The sequence below is a fragment of the Malaclemys terrapin genome, chromosome 12 (genome assembly GCF_027887155.1).
Source record: "Malaclemys terrapin pileata isolate rMalTer1 chromosome 12, rMalTer1.hap1, whole genome shotgun sequence".
In the NCBI taxonomy this organism is placed as follows: Eukaryota; Metazoa; Chordata; order Testudines; family Emydidae; genus Malaclemys; species Malaclemys terrapin.
In genome coordinates, this window is record NC_071516.1 from 9,143,215 (window position 1) to 9,168,632 (window position 25,418).

General features: G+C 40.6%; 1 protein-coding gene across 1 annotated transcript in view; it reads right to left on the minus strand.

The window, feature by feature from the left end:
• The window catches only part of CDH4 (cadherin 4), a 667,107-nt gene that overhangs the window by 122,072 nt on the left and 519,617 nt on the right, over positions 1 to 25,418 (minus strand). Inside the window, exons 6-7 of the mRNA XM_054046370.1 lie at positions 21,323 to 21,467; positions 2,977 to 3,149 (exon numbers count right to left, since the gene is read on the minus strand). Of these exons, the coding sequence (XP_053902345.1) occupies positions 2,977 to 3,149; positions 21,323 to 21,467 (318 nt within the window). The remainder of the gene's footprint in view (positions 1 to 2,976; positions 3,150 to 21,322; positions 21,468 to 25,418) is intronic.

Consider the following 25,418-nt stretch of genomic DNA (forward strand, 5'->3'; position numbering starts at 1 on the left):
AGTGTAGACATGGCCTTAGAAATATTTCACCTGCTAGCTCAGAGATGGGCAAACTATGGCCCGCGGGCCACATCCGGCTTGCGGGACTGTCCTGCCTGGCCCTTGAGCTCCCGGCCAGGGAGGCTAGCCCCCTGCCCCTCCCCTGCTGTCCCCCTTCCCCTGCAGTTTCACCGCCGCGTGGGCAGCACTCTGGGCAGCGGGGCTGTGAGCTCCTGCTGAGCAGGGCAGCAGTGTATCTAGCTCCAGCCGGGTGGCGCAGCTGCCAGACATGCTGCTCCGGGGGGCCTGTCAGGGGGCGGGGGTGTGGGTAGGGGTTGGGGCAGTCAGGGGACAGGGAGCAGGGGGGGTTGGATAGGGGATGGAGTCCTGGGGGGGCAATTAGGGGCAGGGGTCCCAGGAGGGGGTGGTCAGGGGACAAGGAGCAGGGCGGGGTTGGATGGGTCAGAGATTCTGAGGGGGGCGGGGAGTGGGAGGGGCGAATAGGGGGTGGGCGCCACGCTTTTTGGGGAGGCACAGCCTTCTCTATCCAGCCCTCTATACAGTTTTGTAACTCCAATGTGGCCCTGGGGCCAAAAAGTTTTCCCATCCCTGCGCTAGCTGATAAAGGTGGGGGGTGGGAAGCAAAGATTCTGCCTTTGTTTTTTTGATTGTTTTGGCCAGTGAATTTTTAAGTTGATTTGCTCTTCCTTTGCCTTGCACCCCTGGCCCTACGCCACTGAAATTACTAAAAAACTAGGACCTCTCTAAGACCTAAAAGTCAGTAGGACAACTGGAGTTTTGCCATTGATTTCCACAGGATTTCATCTTCAGGATTTAGGATCCAGCTTTGGGTACCTGGTTGCTGTCCTGTCATTTCTAGGAGGGCTATGAGTGATTCCTCTGCTGCCTATAACTTCTCTTCTACCACAAGTCTGCAACAGGCTCTTGCATTGCCTGGGATAAGCTATCTGCTCATGATTCAGTTAAGTTTCTGATTGTGTAAATAGAGAGTGTGGAAATGCCCCCTGTCATGTTTGCAAAGTCGCCTAGATCAGAGTGTGGAAGAGGCAAACCACAGTGCTATATTTTTTCCTCAGCTCTGTTTCCTGTCTTCACATCCAATCTCTTGAAAGTTCTTCTTTCATTTGACCAGCTCCACAGACAACTGTTTCATTGAGCCTTCTCCCTCAGGGTCAGCACTAGCTGACACTGTGCCTTGAGGGAGCCCCAGTTCTGTGCCAGCTCCATCCAGCACCCCTTGTTTCTATTCCAAATCTTTCTGACTGCCACAGGGGCCCTCTTCTGCCTGCTGTTGCTGACTTACTGTCAATGTTTCTATCGAGTTCTCTGTGTTCACCAGCGGCCACCTTCCCTTGCTCTGAGGCTGTGTTTAGGATTTCTGCTCCCAGGCTGAACTGAGATGCATGGAAGCGGCATGGAATCCTGAAGCCTCAGTGTAGCCTCGAAGCAAAAGGCAGCCTGAGGTATTTGAGTAAAGCGTTCAGCAGCCAACTCTCCACAGAGTGCGTTGGAACCTAGATGCCTTGACACACAGTGAAGGCAGCTTGTAGTGACTGAATAAAATGGAGAAACAGTGATGGAAAATTTCAGCATCCTCCCACTCCTACAATTTTGGCATCTCAGACAACCAATCAGTTCACCGGTCCTCTGAATGGATCTCTTACCCATTTAGTCTCTATCCAGAGAGACAAATGGGTTGCATAGTTAAGGGAGGAACAAGATGATAATTTAACTCATTTTTGGAAGGCGTCCATTAAAAACATGGTACACTGGGCACTGGACTTGCACTGCAATATTTACCTTTGTGGTACTGCCACCTAGATTTAAAATGGCGAAAACCAAGAACACCTTGGTAAATTTAACTATAGCAAGGTGTGGATCCTGTTGTGTTTTTTTTTAAAGAGTGTTCATCGTATTATTAGTGGGATATCACAGTACAGTAAACAACTAGCACTACCAATCTCTTTTACGTAGTTCAGAAAATAAGATTGCCATGTTTGACATTTGAAAGGTAGTAACTCAACCAATCATAGGACAATGGAGAAAAAGACATGGCATAAATTCTTCCTCCACCACCAGCTAATCAGAATGGATTTTGAGGACAGGAATCTCCACTGCCCAGGCTAACCCAGTTGGTTTTAATTTAGGGGCAAGAAATTCCACTTCCGTTTCTGTTCTACTTAGTGACTGATTCTGGGGACAGGACATCCTAGCATTTATGCTAATCTGATCATTTTTTCTGTGAGAGGTTGGAAAGCCTCCCATTGGATTCACCCTGACTTTCTCTAATAAGAAGCGCGTTTCCCAAGAAGGTGTGGGGAGGGGACTTGTGAGACTCACTTTAGCTAATCTGTGCTGGTGGAGTGTAGTTTTTATAACTTAACATAGTTTTTTTTTTCCATTTGGAAATATTTGCATATTCTATAATGACAGCAAGAAGATCTATTTAGAGAAGAGTGCTTCTCGAAACAAAAGCACATGTGCCTTAATATACAGCAGCAGACATTTTCCTAATGTTGTCAACGTAATCACTATTAAGTGGGACCACGCTGGTTCTCTAACACTAGTGGGTGAATTTTTTAATGCCTGATAATGAAGCAGTGTTTGGGATCTAGCATTATATTTAAGAAATGTTCAGCATCCTCCCACTCCTACAATTGGTGAAGGACTGTTCTCTACAGTTTATTTTCCACGGCTTTGTTTAAGTTATCCAGGGATAAGGCTTTTAAAACTTTTAAGACTATCCCACAGTTTCATAGACGGCTGACGATTAGGACAAAAGGCCCAAACCAGAACTCAAAGATCCTCATCTCTGGACTTTGTGCAAGTCACATCCAGATCTGAACCTCATGGCTTCACTCTGAATACAAATGGCTCCAAACTTTAGGACATTTGGGTGTAAATCCGAATCTGGATTTTACAGTTCAGTAAATCAGTGACAACCAGAAACATCTATATTTTTTCTTTCAAACTCACCTCTCTGTCAAGTCCAGCAGCCACTGTGACAATGTCTCCTGTTTCACTATTAATGGTAAACATGTTTTGTGATGGACTCTGTGGGGTCTGAGTGACAATCCGATATCTCACCATCCCATTGGCTGTAGTACTATCATCAGCATCATTTGCAGTCACCGTCATCACATAGGTCCCTTGAAATAAGAGAAAACAAAACATCAATATCTTTTCAATCGGCAGTAATGCGTTGCTGGTGAGTTGGAAACCTGCGCTTCATTCAGAAATGTTATAGGCAAGAACATCACATTTGAAATCTACCTAATTAGCCAAGAAGCATATTGTGAAAATACTATCCCTGTTTGGATTGGATACGCTGGAAGGACAATGATCATATATAACCAACCTTCCCCTGTTTCATTATCAACTCCAGCCTTATAGTTTTTTCAAAGATTGTATGTTTTAAGGCAACGTTTGCCCTCTGCAGCTTCCTGTGCCTTCTCCCAGAGGTATAGATTTCTCCTTCCAAAAATCAGCCCAGTTACCTTGCTATGAGACTATTTCTAGAATTTAGCAGCACAAGGTCTCCTAGGGTTCTCAGCAACTTCAGAAGGATCCACCAACATGCACCACTGCAGCATGGCTTGCCCCATGCCTCCAAATCCTGCAATAAAGAAGTCCATCACTCCAGTGCCAGCACCATTTCAGTGCAGAAACAAGGCTTATCTGCAGAGCAAACCAAACAGCTGCTGCCCAGCAGGGAGGGAAATCAATGGTTTGGTATGTGTGGCCAGCAATGTATTGAATCGTTGGTTTGTTTCTTGCTAATCATCAGCTTCTTCATTTGCCTTGCAAAAAGCCTATTTTCCAGATATTGCTAGGAGCACAATGACAGGCTTATTATCACTGGAGTTTGGCAGCAGGGTGTTCTGCTAAAGAGGGAAATTATCATGATGATAGTAGAGGATGTTGCTTGATTGGATGGACTCCTGCAGCTGCATGGTCTTATGACCCCCCTCCCCTCCCAATAGCTGATGCACTGCAGCCTAACATTTGTTATTATTGGGTGGAAAGAATGACTTAAAAGATGGGCACACACTGCTTACAAATAACGATCTCCAATAATATATGTAACTGATGATAAGGTATACAAACAAGAGAAAGGGGAAAGCAGGCCTGGACCAAGTTTACTGGCCACAGCAACAAACAAGAATCAGTAGAAAAACGGAGGGCATCGCTATTACACTCCTCATTTGAGAGTCATGCATAGTGAGGGACAGATTATGGCTGGCAATCCATGGCCCACACTGGAGGAGGCGCTAAGGGGTCTCAGCAGGGATTCTAGCTCACTCTAAATGGGCACTCCTTCAATGGTGGCAGCACACATGTCCTTCTGAACTCAGCCAGCTATACTAGCCACCGCAGTGTGTACCGCAGTTAATCACACTGCTTTGCCCCACTTTTGGATAGCTACCACCTTTGGGGTGCTAGTGGGAAGCTCCCCAACAGTATCACATCCTTGTGCAGGTGCACATAGTCCTACAGGACTCTTTCCAGCTTGCACAACCAAGCTGTCTTTGTTCTCTATGGTACTACAGATCCCTGTGAATTTTGCTATTTTAGCTTTTTAAAAAATGTGTAAGGCAAATTCCTGTGATACGCGAAAGTCCTGTTTTTCTACAATAATCCTGGCCCTCATCTGTGAAATGAGAACAAAGTATTCAACACCTTAAATTTTTTCTGATCAATAAACTTGGGCTGAAGAAGGGAACATTGACTTGGAACAAGATTGCATGAGTTATGATTTGTTCTCCTTTCTCTTGTAGCATTCCCTTTTTTTCTCCTGTAAAAACAGTAATGATGAGAAAACTGATACCAGCAAAGAATCCATCCTTAGATAAATGCTTAATAGGAGAAATTTCAATAGAAAACATGTTGCACAAGATGTTTGATTTGAAATTTATGTTATCTTAATGCATTCCATAGAGATAATAATCTCTGAGCAGAATGTCAAAACTTATGGTTAATGAAAATGGAAGAGAAAATAAAATCTATTTTAGGAGATATAATACACACTGTAATACACTCATGAATCCAAAACACCAGGCTCTAGAGAAACAGATTTCATGATTTAGTTTTCGGTGCAAGAAAACATAACAGTTCAGAAATAAAAGTTGTTTGGTACACTACATTGCCGATAGGAAGCAAAGAAGATTCTTTTATATTCACGAGAGATGCCTAGGTGTAGGAATTTACGAAGTCCCAGATTCTGCAAATTCTTACTCATGTGAGTAATTCCATTGATCTCATTGAGACAGCTCCTATGAAGAAGAATGACAACCCAGGTGAGGCTTTGTAGGATTGGGCTTCATGGCTTTTCTTTCCCTTCACCCTTGTTTCCCTCGATGCAGCACTTTGACCAATAAAATTTTATACACTGCAGTTCTAGAAAACTATGGGAGGGATAGCTCAGTGGTTTGAGCATTGGCCTGCTAAATCCAGGGTTGTGAGTTCAATCCTTGAAGGGGCCACTTAGGGATCTGGGGCAAAATCAGTACTTGGTCCTGCTAGTGAAGGCAAGGGGCTGGACTCGATGACCTTTCAAGGTCCCTTCCGGTTCTAGGAGATGGATATCTCATTATTAATTTAAAAAAAATAATAAAACTGATTATATCAGTTGTCCTTGACCTGCAACCCCATAAGGACACACGAGACATGTTAAATGTCTCTTATGATGTGAACTGAGAACCAGGCAGCTGCGGCTCTTGCTTCAATCTGCTCTGATTCTCATGTGTGAATATTATAATTTTCTATTGTGAGATCCAAATTAGCAGGAAGCAGAAAAGGTTTGGGGAACTTGACATTAATGCCTAGCTTGTAGCATAACAAGTTGCCACATGTAAGGGTGGCAAGTAGCTGGGATGGGTTCTGTAGATTTTGAGAAAGTCACATTTCCTTCTCTGGTTCCCTCTTTGCTCCAAGAAGGAAGTCAGCTGATAGCATTCCACCATCCAATACCTAGTATACACTAGTAGCAGATTACTTCCCCCTCTATGCCATCTCTGCTCTGCTGCCTGATATGTGGATGGATGCAACCAATGTGCCCATTCCCTTCACCTGCCCACTTAATTCCTGCCTGGCTCTGTTGGAGGAGAGTAACAGCTTTACAGAATCTGCTCTGCTCTCCATGCTGTAACCCGTGTGCAAAGGTGCACTGTCTTAAGGGCACGTGACAATTCTACCATTATTGTGTGTATTCTGTATTCAGTATTATACATATTTACTCCATCTTAACCAAGACACAGCTCTTGCTGGACACCTTCTCAGGGTATCGTAGCGTACAGTTAAAAAAAGGTACATTGTTAAAATATGGCCTGCTGAAATGAATACCATAAACACACACACACATATTCTGTATATATCTAGGTGGAGTGGGATGGGCATAAGCTGCTGTGGTATTGGGCATCTTTGTGATTGCAAATTTAACTACTGTCAGCGCATCTAAATAGTTTGCATAGGGATACTTATTTGTGTATTTTTAATTGAAATAAAATATATCTATTTCTACAGTACTCATCATTGTAGTATCTAGGCACATATATCGGGCTAGACTGTACAGCCCTTACTCAGGTGAGGATTCCTACGGATGTTAATGGGGGTACTCATTTGAGTAAGGATTCACCAATGTAAGGACAGCCCAATCTAGCCCATATAGTGTATGTGTTTGAATTGAGCAGAAATGGAAGTAACAGACTAACAGTGCAGGCCGTGTGCCAGCGTGCATGCAAAGAAATGGCCATTATCATCCCACTGGTCTTTTCCACCCGACGTCATGGACGGACACTGTGAAGGCTGTTCCAAGCAGCCTTGCTAAAGTGTTGCACGCCAGACCGTTCCACTTCTGGGTCAGCCACTGCCAACTGTGATGAATTACAAGGTGGTTTTTAAGATGCAGGACTAGAATGAAATGACCAAACCATTTTCCCTCGTAACCCGAGACAGGATTTGAAGCTGTCATGGGTTTCTGATAATTAATACAACTACTCAGCACTTTACTTCTGCAAAGCATGAACTTAGTGCATTTCTGATCTAAAGAGCTAGTGCACGAACACAATGCACAACCCAGACCTCATTAAAAGAGAACACATGAACTGATGAAGCACAGAACATTGACCAAACCCAGGTAGTGTATCACATGCTGAAACACATCATCTGAAAGACGTATTCGATATAATTGCACTAAAATATACACATGATCTATGAATATCTGTAGATAACCTGTTGAAATAGAAACATTTATCACTTCAGGTACAACATATATTAAATAAAATACACCACCTAGTAAATCATGTCAATATTAAATCAAGTTTGTTACACCTGTTGAACAACCCTCCCAAGCAACTGATTGAATTATCATGCGCAGATAGTGCTGACAAGAGTACTGTACATTAGCTCTTCATTAACTAATGTGCCAAGTTCATATCTCAACTGAGTCAAAGTTAACATATGACACGGCATAGCTGATCTACCATTAAAAAGAAGACACCAGGAATCTGAACTTGACAGTGCATGCCTTCCATTTTACAACGAATGCAGCCTTCTGAACATTACTTTGTCAAGTAATGCAAATTTATTTCAACCAGATGATAGTTGAATATATGAAATAGCAAGGCATCCATTGCCCCTATCTCCTGCCTACCTGAGACAGAGGGTTTGCGTATGCTAGATCTGATGGGGTAATTCCAGCTCAGGTAGACATACCCACACTAACTCTGATTGAACTAGCATGCTAAAAATAGCAATGCAGCCGTGGCAGCGCAAGCAGCAGGTGCAAGCTAGCTGCCCAAGGATGATCCCATCTGAAACCCCGGGCACATACTCGGAGCAGCTATCTTGTCCCACTGCTAGTGCTGCTGTGACTACACTGATTGATCAGAGCAAGCATGGGTATGTTTCCCTGAGCTAAAAATTACATCTCCAGCCCCTGCCTAGACATACCCTATGAGTGTCACTATGTGAAAACATCCCCTTCAGATTGATTGGGCTTTCTGTGGGATGCGCACATGATTAGAGGAAGTGATAAAGAAACCATTAAGTGCAAGATAGAGCCTTACAGAATATATGATGTCCAGAGGAGCGGGGGCTGGTAAAGATGATTAATCCACTTAGTGCAGAATGAGAGTTTCTACACAGGGAGTTAGCTTTTGTGCTTCATATTCACATCCTAGAGACTTGGCACTAACTTCCCCAAACCCTAAGATGGTTTGGTTTGGAAATGATTACTAAAGTGCAGTTCTGCATTGAAAAGTTACTATGTAAAACTGGCTTTGTGGGGTTCCTTGTATCTCAGTGACTCAAGATCATACTGTATATACCCATTTGATAAGGAAAAATAAAAGTAAAAAAAAAAAAAGATTATATTTGAATCTCTAAATACATGCATGGATGCATGCACTCAAATGTTTAGCTCTGCAAAGTCATCCTAGGATCTGACTGGCAAGGTGGATTCTTTCTGGCTCAGATGTTAACAATAAAGAACTGCAGACTAATTGCTGCCCTCGCTTTCCCTTTGTCTTCAACCTCTGATCTCTTTCTGTGCAACCTCATTTCTGTGCAGTAAAGATTGGGTTTTCACAGTGTTAAGATTTACAATTGTGCAAACAAAATCGGAGAACAGTCGCACTCACACCTCTTTGAAAAGATGGCCTCTAATGCTTTCGTGTTACAATTGCATCATAATTACCTCTATTCTAAGCTGGATAAAAACAAGACTGATGTTTATTAGTTAGACTTAATGCAGAGCTAATGGGGCATTTATCAAGAAACAAAAAGCCTTCCACGCTGTCCTTTATGCCTCATACCAATGCAATAAGTACATAAAATAACCCCCACCGCGTCTGTTCTTGTGTAGAAACAGACACGCTAAAACTCCATGCAGTTTTCAGTGATAGCATTAATTCTTTATTGAGCTGTGTCTTACAGTTTATGTTTTTAAATGGCTGGTAAATGTTACAGAATCATTAAAGGTTGGTTAACCTTCTCAGTCTAATTTTGTCTTACAAGATACTTAATTTAATCATCTCCCCATAGAAAAGGAATGAATCATTATGTGCAGACATGTAGTGATGACCATATTACATTAGATCTTCATTAACCCAAGTTAATAATGGCTTTGAACTGATGGAATCCTCCCCTTCCTCCTTATTCTCCCCCCCCCCAAATTGCAAAGATCATGTAGTGAATGTTCTACATACCAATGTTTGGTAGAAGAATAAAGTTATCACTGATGGAAAGTTCATGCTTTAAAAGTGGCACAAAATTTGTATAATACTCTCCTAAAACTGACAATTTCTCATTTAAAAGCATCCTGATAATTGCTGTCTTATACTCCCTGGGTCAGATTCTCAAACCCTTACTCGTGTTGAATAGTACCTTACTCTTCAAGCAATACCATTCATTCCAAGAAAATCTCTTGCAGAATAAGATATGGCTCGGAGAATAAAGATGGCAAAATCTGGTCCTATATTTGTACACAACGGGATCCCAAACCTGAATATGTTCTCTGGGTTCTACAGTTATATGAATACTTCTCCTCCATTTACAATAATAACTTTTAAATATTGCTTCAGTGTTGAAGGCAGCAACCATCTGAAAATCTCAAGTTCCAGGCTGAATCAGTCCATTGTCCATCTTGGATTTGTGTATGAAAATTGCACTTTGCCTTTGTTCTCCTCTCCTTGATGATTTCATTCTGATTCCAGCAAAAAGTGAAATGGACAAGACTCTTTTTCTGAGAAGCAAACTTGTCAATTTCAATCTTCTGCCAGTTTGCCAGACCAGAGCATGATTTTCATCCAGCCTCCACGCTGAGGGACAGATTCTTAATGTAAACAAAAGGCACCAATGGAGCCACAACAATTCACAGAGAATCTGGCATTGGCATTTTTGGTCCACTGAAGCTCTTGTTTTGGAGGGCTGATATTCTTTTAAACCATCCAGGGAACAGATGAAAGCAGAAAACATGCTTATGGAGGAGTAGGACATTTTGGGATTGCCACTTTTAACCATTATCCTTTACAACTGAAATAAGTGCAAGAGTTACTCTTGTCTGTAAATGGTGCACATTACAGCTGTGACCAGCTGTGTTTGATACACCAAAATTCAGGTCCTTCATGAAGCACTGTAGAACCCGAGAACAACCCCATACATATGAATATGAAACATAATAATACCTCTTATACAGCACTTTTTAATCAGAAGATCTCAAAGTGTTTTACAAGGGAGATCACTGACCGTATCCCCATTTTACAGATGGGGAAACTGAGGCACAGAGCGGGGAAGTGACTTACCTAATGTCATCTAGAAGAAGAGCTGGGAATAAAACCCAGATCTCCTGAGTCCAGTCCAGTACTTTCTCCACTTGGAGTTAACAATATATAAAATCAAATCAGAATCAGAATAGCCCTGGCTAAACTAAGCATTATATTTTGACCTAGGGACCTTCTAAACTTTCTTGGGTGAAGGAACAGGAGTCTTGTCATTGATGTCAATGGGGCCAGGATTTCACTCCTTGTATTTTGTCAGCTAAGGATGAGGGGGGCAAAAACTAAAACCATGATCATTCAAAGTTTTAAGCACAGGAAAGGACGACAGACACAAGTGCATAGCCATAGCCTGCGAGAGTGAGAAGGAAATAAAATAAACCTACTATTTTAGTCAAATAAGGAGAGGCAAGACTTGGAAGCCACTGAAATGCCAGAATAACTATTTTCAAATCAATGAAGTATTGTCTGGATAATCAATGTAATGAATGAAGAATAGGGAGAGTTGTCATTACTAAATGTAGAAGTAGTGAAGATGATAGAAGAGGCAATTTAGAAGATATGAACTTGAGGCCAGCATAGAGACAACTGCTGTAGTACCTAAGACTAAAGCTCAACCGTGCACAAAAAATGGATTAAATAGATGATAAAAAGCCATTTTTACATTCTCATTACCCCAAATGCAAAATGAGAATCAGACCCACCAAATTTATGCAGTAGTGTCATCAAAATAAATAAATAGTGTCAACTAAATGAACAAGTGCAAGGCATGGAGATGAGACAGATGCTTGAAATTCTGTTGCAGATGTAATAAATCGCAAATATGTCTAATCTAAACTGTATCCTGCATCACATAGACAGAAAAGTAAAGTAGAAGCAGCACTTTCCTTTCAGATGCCACTCCCTGGGGAGTAGCTGATAGCTCCTGGCATGCTCTTTTACCATTTTTTTTTTGTAATCAATGGCATATTTTGACCTTTCAAGCAATTAACCTAATTCACAGACGATGTCACTCCCTAATTACTGGAGACATCAGATTGTCAACCTCAAACAAGGCACAAAGAGACAACCTAATGTGAATAAAGAGAACAAGTGGGTTTAGAGAGATGATTGAAAAAATCAGAAAGGGTGCTGTCATCTGGAACAGAAGAACAAAATAAACATCTTGGGAAAGAAAACTAATGAATGCACTGAGTACAAATCACACAGAGGTATAGCCAGATTTGAGGTTAACTCTTGTATGATTTGGGAATGTAGTCTGCAGCCTGGTGAGACTGAAAGCACCACAGAGAAGTTATATGAAGTAAAACTCGAAGAAAGACAAAACAGACTTCAGTACAAATGGATGAGCCTCAGCTTATGAGGCAGTTTAGTAAATGGAACCGCTTGCTTCTCACAGTAAACTCAAAAAGTGGAATAAGAGAGATTTAGGACAAAATATTCAAAACTGTAAGCAACCAACACAATTTGCATAAAAGCATGAATGTATTTGCATGCCTAATTTGCACATACACATATTGCACAGCTATAACTGTGCATGCAAACAGAAAGACAGATGTCCGATGGCAAATGCATATGCAAATAGTGAAATTATGCAGACATTTCTTTACAAAATCTGGGCCTCCACACACACTGCACAATACCATTGTGTATCTTGAATTTTCACTGAGAAAGTGATCTATACAATTATAAAATATAGTTTCATAATTTCCAAAATAGAATAAAAAAATGTTAGACTTTTTTTCATGACAGAGTGGAAATTAAAGTGCACAGCAGAAAATCTATCCACATTACTCTGTAGAATTGAGTTATGAGAGAGGCCATTAATGCAACTAAAGAAACAAAATATACAATGATGGTACTTAATATACACCAGATTGAGAACTGGAAGAATGTATCAGGGCAACTGCACCAATGTTTTCCCTCCATGGTCCAGCAAGGGCTCCCACTCTAGGGCCCCAGATCCTCAGCTGTCAACTCTCTTGAGCAGAGACCCATATCTCTCTTGCTCCTGACTGGAGTTTTTCCCAACCTGCACTGTTCAATACCTACACTGTCATATTCTCAGCAAGCCAGACTGCCTAAACAAGCCAGTGTGTGTGCTTTACTTTCTCTCCAAAGGTTATGAACAGCTGTAATTGCCAGCAATCACAGGTTACCACACATCTCTTTATAAGCAAGCACATTTATTCTTAAAGTGAAAGCATTATGGAGAAAACATATTAAAAAACCTACTAACATGCTAATAAGCTTACCAGAGATCACCTCCCAGTTCCAACAAGGGCTCTGGTAGGAGTCAGTCCTTCAAACCACACAAAGGAGTTTTCTGTGGTTACAAGCTTTCACAGCTTTAGCTCAGAAACGGCACACCAATGAATAGATAGTCTTTTCTTTATACAGCTTAGGTTTATGAGATTGGTCTCATGTAATAGGTGATCAGCAGACAAAAACAGTCTCCTCGGGGCATAGTTTCAAAAGACTGGATTTTTGCATAACCAGAGGTGAGAGATATGCGTTAACCTCTCCTTAGGTATTTTCCAGGAACACATGTATTGTCTGAAAAGACCATTCTTGTCTGGCACATTGTTCGATATAGTCCTTTGTTCGTTCAGGCTTCTCATCACATCTCTCCCCTAGAGAAGTTGCATACAATCCTGGCCCAGAATAATATATAAACTTTGCATTTAGTACAGTAGACCCAAAGAGACAAACTTAAGACAATAAGGATATTGAAGGAAACTGCTGGATCTGTCACAGCAGCTGCACAGGATGTCTCCAGAAAAGATGCAAGATGTGCTTGACACCTATTCCATCCTTTCAATTGTATTTAGATATTTTCATTTGCTGTAGTCTGATAAGACTTGGTGATGCTAGGTGAACAGGTAGGGCCAAAGTTCACTGACTTCAATACAGTTAGGTCAGCAGAAAATTTGTCCTTTAGTCTACAAGGGAAAACTGTGTAGATTGTGCATAGTTTTCTTGCACAATATGTTACAGACACACAGTCAGTACACACACACACACACACACACACACACACACAAAACCAACGGCAGATTCAACAAAGGACCAGATTCTTGATTGTTTTTGACTATTAACTACTTGCTGGAGGACCCCTGGAAGAATAGTTATAGCCTGATTAGCATGATGCTTCACAACTCTCCACTGCTATCAACTTATTTGTTTCTATTCTTTTAAACAATGTGTCTTGATTATGTTTTCCCCTAGGTATACATAGGCATACATACAACCATTTGTGGTTGTTTGGTAAAAACATTGCAGTGGATGGGCTACTGCATTGCTATAATTTATTTCCAGACTGGTCTCAGAAGACTATTTCAACCAATTTTTCTTTATATCAACTTGGCCATTTTCTTTGAAGGGAAAAGTATCAGAGTTTTTGGATGTGGATTTTTTTCTTCTTGAGCCCTATAATTCACTGCATTGCTACTGGGACTGGCTGTTTCTATACTAAAAAGTAAGTAAGCAAACTATTTCACAACTACCCAGTTTTGACACAAAACGGAAAGCAGTACAATGTGGTTGCATATGAGAACTTTCTTATCTCAGAATGGTGCTTGGCTGAGCAAAAGACTTGAAAGAAGATATTGTCTGTCCTAAATTTAGGTGCAACGTGTCAGAGAGAGAAGAGAGTGGGTCGGATGAAGCCATTTTTAATAGTTTACAAAATGCAAGGATGAGATTAGCCTCTATCCTGAACAGACTGAGGCAGCATTAAGATATTTAAATGGGCTGTATGATGAACATAGTGATAATGCATCTGGTAAGACTGAGAAAACTGCTGAGTCATATTGTGCTAATAAGGCAATCAGATGAGTTTTTAAGTGTTATCCCTTTAAGGACATGATATTCTTGCTATTTCTATGCTTTCCTAGCTCTAGTGCTGATTAGGAAGAAAATGCAATTAGAAAAACACACTCTCACGCAGGGTAGGATCCCCCACAAGATTTCACTGTATACATAGTAATGTGGAATTTGATCATGAATGGTAATAATGACTGAAGTGAGTAAATCTGGGTCATGTTGAGAGAGGCAGATTCTTCTCTTGCTGTGTGACACCTAAATTGCATCCATTTTAGGTCTCCTTTTTCATTTGGTAGAGAAAAGGCTTAGATTTTTAAGGGTACAGGTATCATTAATTTTGTCCAAAACTAACGAGAATAATACTCCACAATTTCAAGAGTGAAAGAAGCAGCTTATATGTTTGAGATACTTTCATCATATTTCTGGGGCTACACCCACTCACCCCACACATGCGCTTTGACATACAGTTTCAAGTATAAGTCTCTCTTTCACTGTGGATCAGATCCTTAGTTGTGTCAATCACTGTAATTCCACTGAAATCAATATAGCTATATCAATTTACATATGATGAAGACCTGGCCCTACATAGTCACATATACACATTGATGTTGGGATGTGGTAAGTGGTAATTCACTGTTTCCAGTTCATGAGTATGTTCTGATGTCTTTGACTTGTATTTTTCTGAATACGCCTCATTTACTAAGGCTCTGATAGGACAAAGCACTTGTAGACGTGCTTAACTTTAAGCACATATTTAAGTTTATCCTCATTCAGCAAATTCCTTAAGCAAGTCAGATTGGCTTAAGTGAGATTTAAGCACATGTTTAAGTGCCTTGCTGAATCAAGGCCTTAAATAAAGAATAATGAAAATTATTTGCCTCCAAGCTTGTAAAACAACACTGACTGTATTAAAGTTGCGATTATTAGCTTCAACATAGTGTTTTTGGATTAATTCAAATTCAAAAGGGAAGGAAGCGTTTTTCATTTACTGTCTCCTGCCAGCATTTAAAAATGATGGTTCTTATTGCCACTGACTCTGGAACTTTACCTTTGCCATTTTCATTTCCTCTCTCAAACAATTTTACCACCTACGGCACTCCCCCCACTTGTAATTTAAGTGGAAATACAACCTTCAGGATGATGAGCATCTCTTTGCTAACTGTACTATCAGGTAATGAGAGGAAAGAGCCAGGAATTCAGAACCTCAGTGCTTCATACAAGTCTATGTATAAATGCAACTCTATGCCTTAAAGGATTAATTTCACAAGTCTTAAATTGCAGTTTAATTTGAAAACTAATTCAGCCCCATAATTGGCTTTTCTGTTCAAATCACTGAGGCTAAAGATTTAAATTCTTAATATTCAGATGACTTTCAAGTATCTCGCCCCATCTGTGCATTAGTCCATGGTGTTAATCTCTCAAGGGAATCTCTGCTAGCATAGAAATAAAATAAATAAACAAACAACTGGGGCACTAATAGCATAAGCTGCTTTAAAAAAATCCCTGCTATTATATAGAATATTTATTTTTATGAGATTTCTTTAACTCAATTTTCTACATGTAGATTTTGCTCTCAGGTATTTAATTTTTTAGGTGACATCAATATCAAGAATCACACTATCAGAATTGCATGGAGTTAGGGGGAGGCAGCAAATTTTAATTACAACATTTTTCACTTAAGGAGTATCAACTATAATGTTCCGTTTCTTTGAAGGTTTACCCATGATGCTTAGAGCTTCTTCCAGTTCATTCAGGAATAAGAAACTGGTATCAATTCTGCCCTTCAGTTTAACAATGTGCTAAAAAATCAAATGAAAAACAGGGTGAGGTGAAATTCTGGCATCATTGAAGTCAATAGGAGTTTTGCTATGGACTTCAGAGGGTCCAGTATTTCACCTAGGCCGTAGAAAGGGGTGGAGATAAGGGATGGGTTAATATTAAAATGCCTCCCACATAGAGCTAGTAGGAAATCTTCCAACTGATGGTTCTTCCAGAGGAAAATTCCAATTTATCAAAAGTGAAACTTTTTTACAAAATTTTGACATTTCATTTTGGAAAAACAAAAACAAAAAGCTGCTGGAGCGAAGCATTCGGATAAGGTTGGTACTTGTTAGACCTTTTTGGAGCAGAATGTTTTGATTTCCTATTTCAAAACATCTTTTCATTTCAATTATTAAAATATAAATTATAATATGTAAAGTCAAAATTGGAACAAAACATTTAGATTTTATCAAAACACAACATTCTGATCACACTGAAGCTAAACTTTTGCCACAATTCCATTTCATGGGAAATTTCAATTTTTTTGTTTTGTTTTCATTCTATTTTGGAAGGGAAAAAAATTCAAACTCACAGAATTTCCCATGAAATGGAAAATCCAATTCCCAGCCAACATTACTCTCACAAGATATCCCTAGGATCCCGCAATCCTGTACAAGCACTGCTGTAAAACTCTAGTAGCTAAAGTTTGTGTCAGGCAGTAACTGGTAAAAATATTTGCAAGAGGATTCTGTGAAGAATGGTAAGAAGAAGAAGAAGAATTTTTTCCCCTGGCTATTACCCAGTAAGCTAGTTTGCCCTGATTCATAGAAATAAGTTTTAAAGGTACAAGAGAATTCATGCAGCACGTACTACAGTCAGAAAAGAAGCTGTGCAATCCATACAGCTTTATTAGCTCTTGAAAGGAAAGTTCTACAGTTATGAGGGAACTAGAACTTCGCTGATTAAGGCTGCCGGAGGGACCAGGGGAATTTCAGCGCTAGCTTGCAGCAGCATTTTTTAAACTTAGCTGTGTTCTTCACATAGAGGCAAAGTTCAAAGAAGCAGAACATTATTCAATGTGAGTAAAACATGGCCTTTTAAGATATACTTTCAAACAGTGGTGCATTAAATCAAAAACAACTTGAGTGTCTGTGTGTGTGTGTGCGGGGGGAGCTGATTCTGTGGGGAAAAATATCACACATAACTATTCATGTTCTGTGTTTGTTTGGAAGGCCCTGCATTTTAAAAACTAAAGGGTTCATCTGCATACCCTTAGACTAAATAAACTAGAAACAGCAAGGAAGAATTTATTGCAGAGTATCAAAGAAGGGAAAAGAGATACATTTCAATACAGCATCTAGCACACACTTGGGAATTGTACAAGGACCAGAGAGTGACACCCCTATTCAGACAGAGTAGTACATTACTCTGCAAGGGGCAATCCCATTAATTTCAAAGGGACTACTCATGGCATATGGTGCTATTCAATTAAAGGAGAGCAGAATCGTACTCAATGATAATAATAGATTATAATTAATAATACATGAGCTCTGGTCAGCATTCCTGTCCAGGTTTGATTACAATGGTGGCTGGCACCCTTTAGACAGTATATTCTCTGGAAACCTGGGCAGTCTGTTGGACTCGGAGTGCCATGCATTCCATTAAGGCCTGTTCAACAAAAATGAGTTTGGACCGTCTTTGAATAAGTCTCTCCATCCTTCTGCACCAGCCTTCTCCTGGTTCTTGGTCAGTCTAGATGTCCAAGGAAGGCTATTGCTATGTTTTTAGGAAGTGAATCCATCTTACACCTGGGGTGACACGCAGGGAAGCTAGGCAGACAGAGTGAACTAGCCACATTGCACACTTGTAGTCCACCCACCCATCTGCATTCCCATCATCTTGAAGCTCAGCACCTTCTTTTGGATCCTTGGCACAGAACTCTTCAGGCCATCTTTTGACTGGACCTCCACCACTCACAGCAAAGGCCAGGCACAGTTTGCGGTGCCTGAGCTCTCCTGACCATATGAGATGTTTCCTCCTGCCAGGGCCAGCTCCAGGGTTTTGGCCGCCCCAAGCAGCCAAAAAAAAAAAAAAAAAAAAAAAAAAACCCCGCAATCGCGATCTGCGGCGGCAATTCGGCAGGAGGTCCTTCGCTCCAAGCGGAAGTGAGGGACTGTCCGCCAAATTGCTGCCTAATAGCTGGACCTGCCGCCCCAAGCACCTGCTTGCCAGGCTGGTGCCTGGAGTCGGCTCTGCCTCCTGCTTGTCTCCCCAGGAGCAATAGCCACCCCAAAGGGACAGGGAGTAAGCAAAACGCTAGCTCCTCCTCACTCTGCTCACTGGAGCTTGCTGGCTGTTGAGAAGGGAGCATGCTGCACTTGGCAACTCTGTGTATGCTGTGTATGCTTGAGGCACAATCCCTTCTGCAGCTCCCCCTGGGCTGGGGCAGCTCCACTCTGCCCCTTACTCAGGGATGTGCTGTAATGGCACAACAGAGTTCTTTGTTGTTTACTTCAGAGGTGATCCGCTCTAGTGATCCTGTTAATCAGCCTCACAGGGGCTTTCCCTTGTATCTCAAGGTCACTGTGCTTTGCTCATCTGCATATATTTGATTCTCTCTGGGAAATTTCCATGGGTCAGATCTTGAGTTCTTTACTATTTTCACTTGGGCAAAATTTCCACTAAGTTCAACAGGACTTTGGCCCATGGTTGTGATTGCTATTAAAGTCAACGTTTATCCAGGATACTACAGTTACTTTCCTAAGTTAAAATACTTGAACATACCGGTGGCATTCCTCTATAATGTGGTAATTGAATAAATATAGTCTTTACAATATTGACCACTGTACATGGACACATAGCAAGTGTCAGAAAGAGTAATCCAGGGGCTAGTCAGAGATGAATAGTCAAAGTCCCAAGGAGGAGTTCAATAGGAGTGAAATGTGCCTTTTATGGCAATGAATGCAGATCTGCTATATCACATAAGAGGTTTTTTTTCAGCTTGCTTGAAGCAGAACTAAACCTATAATGTAATAAATTGCTGAATCAATAGTGAGCACATTTTGCCTTTTGTTTTCTGTAGGAATATTTGTTATACCTTTCATTTGTCGATCGTTGTGATGAATAATTAGGAATCCTGGCTGCAGTTTTTTTGCATTGTACGAAGACCTAGTGTCGTACCCTCTTATTACTGTAATTTCCTGATATAACTCGAGTGAAAAAGGATGTTTCCAAGTCTCTGGGAGCTTCATGCTTAGCTAAATATGCAGTGTACTTCATTTTAGCTATATATATCTCCAAACAAAACAGTGATGCCCTAATTTGAAGTGGGTGAGGAGTGCACAGGTTCCACAACCTAACTCTACAACCGCTCCATCATTATCTCAAAGACATAATCTCACCATTATTGACATGTTTCGCAGAAAGAGGGCATCAGACACCCAAGTCCCCAGACAGGTTTACAGAGGCAAGGAACAGAAATTCAATAACTATTATAAACCTTTAAAAAAATACTGATTAAACAGGAAAGGAGGGAAAACAAATACATCAAAGGCAAATGTAATTGCTTTTGAATAAAACAGACTGCATCCCATTTACCTGCCTTAAAGGCAGACACACTGGACTGGGATGCAGAATACCAAAAATCACTGGTATAACAGAGGCACAAGCATTTTGTAGTCCTATTCTGATTTAATGGCTTATAGGCTTATCTGGATTTCAAACAAGAAAGGGCTGCAATTTACTCCTTCCCTCATCCAAATGAGCAGAGCTAGTTAAACATTTGGGAACACTTTCAATATTGATTTGTTTTAGAATAAGATGTGGGAAGTCTGATTTGTTATGGAAATGTCATGAGCATCATGGCTTATTTCAATCAGCACTTCAGATCTTGATAACTTGTATGTGGAAGCCCCAGTGTGGCCTTAGTGTAACAGAGGGGGAAAAAAACTTCTCTGTGAAAGAGTCATTAGAATGATCAGTTCAGTTTCTTTACAGCCCAAATCTGGATGAGAACTTTGAAGCTTTGGTGCATCTCTACCTCAAACATACCAAGAGGGAAGCTATGTCATGTTCTTCCCTCAAGAAATAATGTCACACTTTGTCCCCATGACATGTCACCACAAGAGCCATTCTTCACACTGCTGAAAGACAATCAATCAGGATTGCAAGTCACCTCGTTAAAAATAGTGGCCTCAGGAGACTTCTCTATGACAACTACCTCAGGCAGTAGAGAAGTAATGATAAATGTTTGCTGACACAAACCAAAAGTCATGTGATGTTTAACCCTTCTACCTGTAAACAACTGAAGATAAATTTATCCTGGGGGGGAGGGGGGGATCTCATTAAGGCTTTAGGAGCATTGTATTTTATAGCAGTTTACCTAAAAATAGTGGCAATAGTTTTCACAACACAATCTCCACTTCTTCGTTAAATAATGAATACATTCATATTAGTTATATTCAGGAATAAGCTAAAGCAAACCATTTACCATATTGTAAACTGCCTACTTATGCTCTACCCCCAATAACAAATCAACAGTATATTTCAAAGGGAAATGTTAAAAAAGGCTAAATTTTTCCAAAGACTTCTTAAACGTGCTAATGCTTGCACCATTACCTCAATTGTATGCACAAATTAGGTACTCACTGATTTTGCATGAGAATTTGCACACTTAATTTTTTTGAAAATCTGGTCTCAGATCTCTGCATAATTCACGATCGGCAGAAAAAACACGGCACGAGAGCAGACACCATGAAGTCAGTGGGAACCTTGTAATTTACTACAACGATTTTTGGATCAGGTCCCGTATGAATAAGTTGTTTTTCCACAACTTGGGACACAGACCTTACTGGACTCTGAGTGGATGGTAAATACTGAGTTTACAAATGACTGGATTACATTTCAGTCAGCCAGATATACAGTATTTCAAGCATACAGTCAGGTAAAAGTCAAGATCATTGCAGGGTTTGCTTTTCTTTTTAGGATTCTATCATTATTACTTTACTGATTACATGCTACTGTAGAACACTGTAAATGTAACAAACATTCGAGACAGGCAACACCAGGTTTGATTTTACAAAGCTTCAGCAGGTTTCAGAGTAGCCGCCGTGTTAGTCTGTATCCGCAAAAAGAACAGGAGTACTTCTGGCACCTTAGAGATTAACCAATTTATTAGATCATAAGCTTTCGTGGGCTACAGCCCACTTCTTCGGATGCAGTTGCTTTTGCAAATAAAACTTCCAAGTAGTGTGATTTGGATGCAGCTCCCATTTTATTCAACTCTACACCTCCCCCCCTTCAACGTTTATGGTAATTCAGCTAAACTGTTCAAGTTTTCACCAATCTTTTACAAAAAACAACAATCCCTGAGCATCAAGAGGAGTCATGAAACGTGTGATCAAACCAACTTGTGCTTTATATTTGAAGACTTAGACTTATCGTAAGAGCTCTTCCAACTCTACCTGGTTTAGATCCTTCATCAACAGATCCATTATAGACTTGGTTTATAAACTCAGGCCTGTTGTCATTCATATCAATCACATAGATGTAGAGGTCAATGGGGTTCTCCACCTTGTTTCCATTCATATCCACTGCATGAGCCCTCAGCTGGAAATAAACACAGTGGAAGCATAATGTCAGTGACAGAATTCGTTGGATAAAAGAGTTTTGTCAGCGTTGACTTCAGCATTTAAATTCTTTCCAAAAATTAAACTATAGGAATGTCATTTTTCCAGTAGCAACCAGATATCTGGTTTTCATCTAGGCGCTGCAGGATACATAATGTTTCACAACAGGGCCCATTATTAAAAATCATTTTCAAATAATAATAGTAAATAGAAACAAATAATTTTATCAGCTAAAAGAAACATTTTCTCCACGGCTAACAAATCACTACTTTTAAGTAGTTTAAGAAAAGTAGTAATTATTGCCTGGCAATCTCCAAAGACTAAGTTTTGCTTACTATTATTAATGCCATGATGACATGGCTTTATTTTCCACTGGTCACAAGAACTTCAGCAATGTACCATGGCATCTCACATTGCTTTGTGGCCACAATGACCTGTGGTAATTAATAAGTAAGGAGATCTCATAATTGTTGATACTATTGTTATTATTTGTATTCTGTAGCACCTAAGAGCACCAGTTATGTACAGCAACCATGGTCCTAGGCGCCAAACACTGAACAAAAAGATGGTCTCTGCCCAATACTTATTCAATTTCTCCAAAGGGGAGACCCATGTATAATTAAGAATGGGAAGCCTGTCTCAACATTAACTACAGCATCAATGATGCAACATTATAATAGCCAGCACTGTACTGCTGAGTTCTCAATTAAAATGGCACTAGGACCCCATCTTATTAGGACTAACTATTGATAATAATGTTGGAAACTGAGACCATCAGTTTTCAGAATAAAAGGGACAGATATAGCATGTCAAAATGAGTAATTAATAAAGCAAAGCAATCAACAATACTCTGGAACAATCAGTAATCAGGTGAGAAAAAATGGATAGCTCCTTCATTATATGGAACAGATGGCTGCTCTAAATGGGTCATGTGCTGAAGGTATTTATCAAAGCTGGCTTGGAAGGAGGACTGGCTATGAAAGTCTTGTATTGTGCCTGAATTAAGTTGACCAATGGAGAGACATCTGGCTCTGGGAGAGTTTTGCAGCTTTAATTTTGTCACTTTCCCTCATTTCAGTACCAGTGAGCACTGCTGAAACCCTGCACTGACATAAAAATCAGGGACAGTGTTCAAAACCTCAGGGGCAGATTCTGAAATACTGATGAATGAAGAATGAAAACGCCACATAAAAGGAGTTTGGTGAAACTGCTGTCTAGAAAAACAGGACTGTCACTTTAACACCAGATACACAAGTAGGCTTGCCCAATCGGCCCTTAGTGAATTCCTCATATTATACCACCTGCTATCATGCTTTTCCCTACAAGATTCCTAATGTATAATGGCCTCGATGTTGAGACGTGCTGGTATCTCCAGTTCCCATTCACGTCAATTGTAGCTGCAGACACTCAGCACTTCTAAAATTCAGGCCCAATGTGTCAAAGAACGTATGTCGTTCTGATGCCTAGCAGGTAAGGGTGCTAATTGTATTAATATTGATTTCAGTCTTTCGCTTTTGCCGAGACTATGATTGATGGGATTTTACCCCTTTGTGTATGTTTTCCAAGAAGGTTTAACAAATATAATCACGCTATAGTTGATAGGCTGGACTGAGATTTAATCCAGAGAAGAGAGCAATCTGCCACACAGACTGAGGGTGGACATTTAAAAAAAAAAAAAAAAAAAGGTTAAAAATCACATTTTTTTAAACATTAAAAAGGCTGACTTCATTTTTAATACAGACTATCTCATTTGTGTTTCCTGATTCTTAGTGCTCTTAATATTTGCATTTCATGCCTACGTATAAAGTGCTCTGACTTGTGTCAGCAGAGCTATCCTTCATTATGTCAGATGTAGCAATTCAATAACTTTTACAAGTCAAAGGTCAGATTGTCTTTGAAAAAAAGTAATTCTGAGCTAAAATTAAAGTTATTATCTTCAAACTGAAGCCTCACTGGACTCCTTCTTGCTGCATTTTCAGGAGCGGAAACGGCTCTATTCAGAGATAAAGCAGAGTGCAAAGCCGATATCTTTCTCTTTCAGATCTGGCTCCCCATCCCCCCCCAAATTTTAATTACATTTGATAGCTCTTGTTTGAAATCTCCAGGAGTAAGTAATTTCTCAGCACTGCACGTCTATCTGCTTGTCACACACACATGCCCGTGTACATATGCATATGTTACTGATTCACTCAAGAAAAAAATTCAATAAGCAAGACGGTAGTTATCTCCCTAAACCTGCAGTGATACACATGCATGAGGCTCCCCTGCTCCATGGTAACATCAGCATTAGAGCCTCAAACCTGAATTCTGAAGGTGAGAACAGTACTTGAGAGTATGGACAGCTGAGCTAAGGCTTGCACCCTGGTGGATTGAATTTGGTGATACGCACCCTTTGATTTAACATGCAATCCAAACACAGAGCACCACAGTCCCAACGCTGATCGCCCCCGCACCCTTCCGGTTTGCATTGGTGACTGGGTGCCCTCACAGCTCCTCTTGTGTTGTCTCCCTTGTGTGGTTGTTACTGCCTCCTTTCTGACCATTTTTTTCTCTCTCTCTTCCCCTCCTTTTTGCCTGTTTTCCTTGTCCTTTTTTGTGTATTTTTTTATTCTTTCTGTGCTCTTTTGGTTGTTCTCACCTGGCAATGACCTTCCTCCATATCCTTTTGTAGGCTACATGCTCCTTACCTGGGGGTCAGGACCATCTGCTAGCGTCAACTACAGTTGACATGAACTCCCTGGGAAAGAGACACTCAGTCTAGCAGGCTGCTGTCTGAGTCTATAACAATGCACAACAAGAGTGACTCCTGGGACTGGCTACATTAGAGTTCTTTGCAGGAGCAGGGAGGGAAGGCAGGTGGCTTTCAAGGGGTCACCTGCGGCTTTGAGGCATGTTTAAAGGAGGGACAGGGTGGAGCAGATATTAGGGAGCTTTCCTTGCCCTCTTTCATCTTCTCTTCTGTCCTGCAATCCCTCCCACCCTCCACCCTCGAACTAGTGTGGAGCTCTCAAAATGGGAAACACAAACATACCACATCATCATGAAGCCCAGCATATTTTACATTTTCTTGCTGCACAAGTATATATGACTATGACTTATTTATTCAGTATGCATGATTTAGTCTCACACAGTGCTCAGCGGGCAGGGCAGCAATCAAGTTCCATCTGCTACACGATGGATGTTGTGATAAGACAACGGATGGGATTAGAAATTGATACACTTAAGTGCTTTTTCATAGTATGTGAGCTGTTCAGGGGGGCAGGGCGAAGAAGGTGACTAAACAAGCATCAGGTTTACTTCTGACAACTGGAACGGAGCACACACAGATTCAGGATGGGACTAAAGTCTTCCAGAACTGGAGAAACCATTGTTTGAAAGGCCAGTTACCACAGCCTTGGGTAGAAGAGAAGGTGGGAGCACACAAAAACATTACATGGGAGACCATCAGGTGGAATTTCAATTGGGTGTTTGGAGGGATATTTAGTAACTGTTTATTAAAGTTCACATGAAACATTAAAGTTGTCACAAAGTGGAGAGCATGGTGTTGACTGAAGGTTAGAGAAAGAATAAATAGGAACAATGGAAAATGTTAGAATCCAACAGCCATTGTGTAGGATTCATAAATATAAATAAAGTCTAGTGGTCCAGATCCTCTGCGGTGGAATTAGTTATAGTTCCATTTTGTATCAGCCAAAGAGCTGGCCAGTCCCCTTGAACAAATATTTTTAAAAGTATGACAGTCTTCATTAACATACTTAGGCAGCAGCTACCACTGGTCTCTGTGTTTTTTCCAGAGACAATTTCTAGAGCAAATGTAGCTGTTGGCATACAAATGCTTCAGCATCATGATTATTGATGACACTGGAGGCTGGTGCTATCTGAAGGTAGTTAGTCAAAGTCAACATAGTGAAATGTGTTAAATATAAATACT